The sequence below is a fragment of the Vollenhovia emeryi genome, unplaced genomic scaffold (assembly GCF_000949405.1).
Source record: "Vollenhovia emeryi isolate VEMERY1.0 unplaced genomic scaffold, V.emery_V1.0 DF939228.1, whole genome shotgun sequence".
Taxonomy (NCBI): Eukaryota; Metazoa; Arthropoda; class Insecta; order Hymenoptera; family Formicidae; genus Vollenhovia; species Vollenhovia emeryi.
Genome location: NW_011967138.1, coordinates 571,544 through 578,058, shown reverse-complemented (window position 1 = coordinate 578,058; position 6,515 = coordinate 571,544). Strand labels below are relative to the sequence as shown.

Here is a 6,515-nt window from a genome sequence, read left to right as displayed (position 1 = left end):
AGAAACAAAAGAACGAGTTGGCATACAGGTTATACTGTGCAGCTACGTTCACTCGAGTCGGCTCGAAGGAGCACGGACTCAGGAGTCAGGAGCAGCGGAAAGTCGCCGTGCGGCACTACCGTCGTGGAGGGTTGTGGAAGGTATGATCCGAGTATTTATGTAACTTCACTTTGATGAGGCGGAAGACGGCTGGCTGCTGTCAACGAACCGGGACGACGGACAAGGCCTCGCGAGGTAAAGGACAAGGGTAGCGACGTGTCGGCGCGGCGGCGGAGAGAGCGAAATCGGCGAATCGCTTGTTTTGCAGACGTGCGAAGTTGCGGGCTTCTTCGCGGGCCGCCGCGTTAGGATCCCGAGGATGGGCTCCGGCCAGAGCGCCCGCAAGCTCACCATCTCGAACGAGGAGGAGGTCGGGGTGATCAAGGTCTCGAACGCGATCGTCCAGCGTCTTGCTCAGAGCGAGAGAGCGAGGGCCCGCGAGCCACCGTCGGACGCCCGGAGACCCGGTACCCCCCAGCACTCGGCGTCACCCAGTGCCACGGCCGTCGCGCCCCAGCCGAGCGAAGCGGCGCCCGGGCAGCCGGTATATTATTATCCGGAGTTGACGGTGTCCGCTCTACGAATGCAGCAGCAAATGGAGGAGGAGCTGAAACGGCAGGATCAGTACTGGCAGAAACGCCTGCAGAAACTGGAGCACGGTTACCAAAAGGTCAATCGTGTCCTGGAGGACGAGTACAAGAAGGCAGCTGTCGAGACCGCCGTTGCTAATCCCGGTCAGCTTTGATATCGTTTAACAGTTTGATTTATTCTCCCATTCTTTCTGCAGTTGCGTCACGTATATGTATCGAGCTGTTGCGTTGAATAGTTTCTTGGATTACGTTTGATAGAAAAGGCAGCTTAGTAAGCGCCAATTCTTTAACGCGATTGTTTTATACTGAAATCCAACGAGGAACTGCTTTTTCTGCAAACTGCAACCATTGACGTCAAGAATGCAATGAGATATTTGATAATGCACAAATAAAGTTCCTTGATAATTTATAGATGTTGCCGCTTTGATAATCAAAGCAAGAAATTATAACAGTGCTTTAAAACTAAACAAAACTTTTGTACAATGTATGCAGTAACTTTTTAACTTAATATAAATATCGTTACAGGACAGAAAATTGCCGATATTCAGAATACAGTGCAACCGTGTTTGGAGAACAGTAATAAAGTCCTGAAGTGTTTCCAGGACCATCCCAAGGAGACTCTCAACTGTTCGAACTTGGTGGAAGAGTTTTCCAATTGTGTCTGGAACGTGCACTACACACGCATGATCGAAACGCGCTCGTAATACATTCTACTTGCGCGTCTCGTAGATCACGGCATCTTCGAAGGGCATTTAGTTGATAAATAATAAATTATACATCAAAGTGTAATGCCTAAAATGCTTATCTCAGCGGAATTGTCGCTGACGGAAAGTAGTGTACAGCGAACAGTACAAGAGGAAAAATGTAAAAAATAAATGAATATATATATATATATATACATATATATAGTGATTTATAATAAAATTATTGTTACATTCACGAGATGAATATTGTTAAGTCCAAACAGAGTATGTTTCTTTTATCCGAATGTAAGCAGCGATAGAATTTTATGATGCTGTGACATAAAATTTATTAACTGAAATAACGATAATTTTATAATAATTATGCAGAAAATGCAGAATATGCATCGTGAAGACGAAGCGAACTAGAACAGTTCATGCCCAGATAACATGCTTGTCTAAAAGACATGTTCAAGACTTCTTTAAGATGTCTTTAAGATATCTTTTAGACGTGTATGTCTAAGGCCCGGTTTACAATGAGTCGTTAGTCGTTAGTCAGAAGTCGCAACTATATGTTGATCCTTTTCCTTTCTGGGTGGAAGAAAAAGGACCGACATATAGTTCCGACTTCTGACTAACGACTAACAACTCATTGTAGACCGGGCGTAAAAGATGTCTAAAAGACGTGTTAAAGACGTCTTAAAGATGTCTTTTAGACATGCATGTTATCTGGGTTCTCAGCATCCACGACAGAATATGATAATTACTACATCATGCAACAATACGTTAACTATATCGCTGCGACGCGACTGTCCTTTCCGTGGCGCACGTGTGACGTGCAATTGACAGGATGACGCGTGATTTTGAATCGGATCGGTCGAGACAAGTCATTCTGCGACGCACACGACGTGAGAATTCGTTGGAAATCCCGTCGGTCGGTCCTCGAAGTCTCGATTGTGACGTCTGGCGCGCGTGGCAAACGCGAGAATAAAGATACGTTCAGCGGGAAAGAATAATTCTACGCCGGCACGTTTCGTTCGGCCGGCAAGTCTCGCTCGTCACACTCATCGAATTCTAATGGACTCGCATCAGGATTCTTATGTGCTTTACGTGAGAATATGCGCGACGAGGAGAGGACTGGGACGCGTCGTCCTTTCCTTTTGGGACTTTGGGCAGCGATATAGTTAACGTATTGTTGCATGATGTAGTAATTATCATATTCTGTCGTGGATGCTGAGAAGGTAGGAAAGAGAGAGATTTACATTAAAAAGGGATAAAAAGTTTTGATGAACACTCGATTTCCAAGTCGTCGTCGGCCATGCGGCTTCTGGCGACGTGCTCCAAATTCAGTTGCCATTATGGGGTGGGTGATGTGTTCAGTTAGTTGTTAGCGTATGTTAGGTATGTGCATGCTTTCATTATTGTATTCTTTTAAGCTAACTGTACTTGGAGTTGCTCGAGATCAACGACGAGAATGTGTCGAGTTTCCGTTTCCTCTTGGGGCGTATCTTATTCGAGCCCGCGTGCCTCTCACACGTAAGCCCCCGCGCATCTCACGTTTGGGATGCTCCATTGTATGAGTGGGTCCCAGACTACAATAGGCGATTTTAGCCATAGAAAATTGACCAATCCCACTCGAGTATTCTTATCTTCGACTGCAACTGATGCGTTTCTTAGGACTTGTATCACCTATGCTATCTATTCGCCTCTATTAGCTGCGTTCGGCATTGCAAATTCGAGGCAACGGAGTGCTCTTTTGCATTCGAGTGAGCGAGAGAGAAGAATGAGATAGAAAGCGAGGAAGAGCACTCCGACGTCTCGGATTTGCAATGCCGAACGCAGCTATTGTAGACTCGAACTAAAAACACGAAATATTTCGGGGTCGAAAGGAGGCACAGTGGCGGCTCCTCGCAGAATGGATTCGTTTTTATCGTATTACGGCCAGAATAGATTTTTTTAAATCGCTCTTTAACGGGAAGAAAACGATGCTGCAGATTACAGATATTACAGTTACAGTGTGATCTTCTTATTTTGGCCTAACGCGAGAACTACAGATTCATATCTCCACGTGTCTATAGATTTGCATTATATTATGGAATATATACATATACATACAGGGTATCAGTAAATGTATTTGGGACTTATTTTTTGTGTAAATAGATCGGATCAAACTGAGTCGAAAAGTCTAGCGTTTTGCAATTTTCGCAATAGTTGACGAGTTATTTTAATTATAAAAAATCGCCGTCTTACCCCAGCCTCCTTCCCAGTACAAACGCGCGGCGAGATGCGTCCGGTCCGCGCTAGAACGTTGCTACACGCCCAAAAGTCGTTTATTAAAAACTGCAACAGCTACATATAATGAACAACCCCCTGCGTGCCTAGCAACGTCGGTCGCAGGCCGGCCACATCTTGCCGCGCGCTTTACACTGGACGATAGGCCGGGCTAAGACGGCGATTTTTTATAATAACTCTGTTAACTATTGCAAAAATTGCAAAATGGCAGAGAACTTTTCGACTTAGTTTGGTCCTCTATCTGCACAAAAAGTAAGTCCCAAACAGACACCCTGTATATGTATTCTACAATATATTTTTTCATACAAGATTGCTAATATGAAACAAGGAAACGTGGCAAATGCATGTTTGGAAGTACATTTAAGATATATTGTCTAATACATATGTAAAATATATATCCTATTTATACATTATTAATACTTGCCGAATAGCGTGCGGTAATCAGTTATTTTCTGTGCGATATAAAATTATAACAGCCGACAGCATAACTGTCGGGATTTGTACCACTGATTTAAATGAAGAAACACAAAGCAGTTATAACGAAAACGTTAATTTATGGAATTTTTAGAATTACATTAACTGTTCGTAAAAATAACGACGACATATCACGAATGAAGAAAGATGGGTTCGAGCTTTTATGCACAGCAGGTGCACAAAATCGGAAGGGGGATGTACAGTGTATTAAGAGGCACGTTACACCACCACACAATAGTAATATTTGTATACAATCTCCCAACGAAAGTATGTAAACGTCATAATAACCCGCGAAATGTGATGCCTGCTTATATTATGCAATACAGGTGATTCAACATAACGTAACAAAGTTTTAGGACTCACGGGCAAATGAGTCCTAAGCTGTTTAAAATAATTAAGAAGGAAAACGAGGCAAAATCTCAACGCCCTTGTCTAATCAGTTTTCTTATCACCACTCGATTGTGAGGTTTGCGCGAGCTTGGCGTGCTCCTTATTCAAACGATCGTACTCCCTCGCGACTGAGTCCGCCTGCGACTTTATCGCTTCCTTATCCTTCTTCTCTCTATTCAAAATTTCCTCGAGCTCCTTGTTCTTAGCTTGGTACTCCTTGATTTGATTCTTCAGTTCCGAGACAGCTTTATCGTGCGCCTCGTTGGAGTCGTTCTGCGCACTTTCCCCGACTGTCCTCTGGGACAGCAAGCTCCTGGCCGTAGTCGTCGCAGACTGGGCCTGCCGCATGGCCGCTTCGTTCTGCGCGAGCAGAGTAGCTTGGGTCGATATCAAGCCGACAAGGCGGCGTATCACCAGGCTCAGGAACAGCGCAAAGCCGGATATGTAGAAATTCCTCTGTGCGCGGAACAATCTCATGTTTTCTAGAAGACGCACAAAGATGTAAGCATTAGAACAATCTACGCCATTGGGAAACCAGAAGATAATGAAGTCGAATTGGTATAAAAAGAATAACGTACAAGTGCAAAGAGGTAGTTACGTAATCTACCTTGCATCTCGAGGTTCAGCTGATGGTGGCGGTCGGTGTGCTCCAAGCTGGTGGAGTACTTGCGCATCTCTCGTATGGCGTCCAGCAGGAAGAGGACTAGGACGCCCAGTAGAATCACAAAATAAATGGAAGCCTGATTATTTATACTCTGCAAGAAGCGTGATTTGAAGAGCTTCTGCCATCTCGTAGGCGAGGCCACCGGCAGCACCAGGAGAAGCACGATCGCGATCTCGACGTAGAGGAAGCCGGCGATGAGCGTCCACTGTAGACTCATGTTTGCCTCCTAATCCACGTCTGTATCTAGATACCTGAGGAAGAATGACGAAACGCACGTGTGACTGTTGCACCTCGAGACCTTGGGAATCAAGTGTTCGTCGACGCTTCTTATCGGCGTTATCTCTCTTCGACCGGGCGCAGCTCAAGCGAGCTTCGCCACCTTCCTTTCAGCGTTTTCGCGAATTACCTGCGCGACAGGATGCGACAATTGCAACAATGAAAGACAACACGCCAATTACATTGCCGCGACACGACTGTCCTTCCCGAGGAGCGCGTGCGACGTGCAATTGACAGCATGACACGTCATTCGTGATTTTGAATCGCGTCGGTTGGGGACACGTCACCCCGCGATGCACACGACGCGAGAGAACTCGTTGAAAGTGCCGATCGGTTCTCGAAACTTCGACGTCCTCGACTGTCACGCTTCGCACGCGCCGTTAACGCGATCCGCTCTCGCGAGAATGGAGACGCGTTCAGCGGGAAGGAAGGCAGCGCGAGGAAACGTCACGGCTCTTCCGACGGCTTATCAACGGCTTCGCAACGGCCGTCATCTCGAGACGACGCTGCCACGAAGATATATTCCGAGTAGCTGTTCAATACCGAGCGTATCTTCGACGGTTACACACGTTAGCGCGTTCCGTTCTCGCCCGGGCGACCGGCGGCGAGTCCAGCTCAACGTAGACACCGGATTCTAATGGATTCACATCGGGATTCTTACTTACGTGCCACCCGCGAGGACCCGAGGACGAGCGCGACGGCGAAGAGAACTGGGACAACGTCGTCGACCCGCGGCGACTTGTGCGACGTGCCGTGCCAGGTGCACGAGTAGGCTCAAAGTACGAATCCAAGCGCGAGCAACGTCGTCGGTGATTTTATAAATAAACCGTACCCCGTGACGTCACCGGGGCTCCTGGCAAAATACATGGTTCTCTCTCTCTCTCTCACGAGCGCACGCGCGTGCGCGCGCATTCTCCCTCGTTCGTTCGCTCTCTGTCGCGTTTCTGTATGGCAGTCATATATGGCAGTTGTGCTGATTAGTGCAGCTCTCGCAATGCAATTCGCGTTGAACGCGACCAATCCTCTGCCTTTACGTGTTTAGCCGCTTTTGAAAGAGGAACGGGCCGATTGGCCGCTGTGTCGCGCCTTAAGCCCGTATCAGACTATTGG

At 46.8% G+C, this 6,515-nt stretch overlaps 2 protein-coding genes across 4 annotated transcripts; one reads left to right on the top strand and one right to left on the bottom strand.

The window, feature by feature from the left end:
- The first annotated feature begins 48 nt into the window (after positions 1–48).
- On the top strand, positions 49–1,671 carry LOC105560546 (MICOS complex subunit Mic25). Of its 2 annotated transcripts, XM_012009741.1 has the most exons (3): positions 49–234; positions 308–773; positions 1,155–1,671. In XM_012009741.1, exons 2-3 carry the CDS (start codon positions 359–361, stop codon positions 1,331–1,333), a joined length of 594 nt encoding a protein of 197 aa, XP_011865131.1. In that variant the 5' UTR covers positions 49–234; positions 308–358; the 3' UTR covers positions 1,334–1,671. The 2 variants fall into 2 exon arrangements, with proteins under 2 accessions (XP_011865131.1, XP_011865130.1); XM_012009740.1 differs by having other exon boundaries at positions 49–773.
- A 2,277-nt stretch (positions 1,672–3,948) lies between these two features.
- On the bottom strand, positions 3,949–6,291 carry LOC105560545 (B-cell receptor-associated protein 31). 2 transcript variants are annotated; one of them, XM_012009739.1, is made up of 3 exons: positions 6,067–6,291; positions 5,073–5,380; positions 3,949–4,947 (listed from the first exon to the last, which is right to left on the bottom strand). In XM_012009739.1, exons 2-3 carry the CDS (start codon positions 5,344–5,346, stop codon positions 4,508–4,510), a joined length of 714 nt encoding a protein of 237 aa, XP_011865129.1. In that variant the 5' UTR covers positions 5,347–5,380; positions 6,067–6,291; the 3' UTR covers positions 3,949–4,507. The 2 variants fall into 2 exon arrangements, with proteins under 2 accessions (XP_011865129.1, XP_011865128.1); XM_012009738.1 differs by having other exon boundaries at positions 6,071–6,291.
- Between the last annotated feature and the right edge of the window lie 224 nt (positions 6,292–6,515).

What these genes read in the sequence shown, in the direction of transcription:
- LOC105560546 (XM_012009741.1), top strand. Translation starts at nt 359, where the DNA reads ATGGGCTCCGGCCAGAGCGCCCGCAAGCTCACCATCTCGAACGAGGAG. An exon ending in GACCGCCGTTGCTAATCCCG is followed by an intron (nt 774 to 1,154) that starts GTCAGCTTTGAT and finishes ATATCGTTACAG; the next exon opens with GACAGAAAATTGCCGATATT.
- LOC105560545 (XM_012009739.1), bottom strand. Translation starts at nt 5,346, where the DNA reads ATGAGTCTACAGTGGACGCTCATCGCCGGCTTCCTCTACGTCGAGATC. An exon ending in GCTGAACCTCGAGATGCAAG is followed by an intron (nt 4,948 to 5,072) that starts GTAGATTACGTA and finishes TGCGTCTTCTAG; the next exon opens with AAAACATGAGATTGTTCCGC.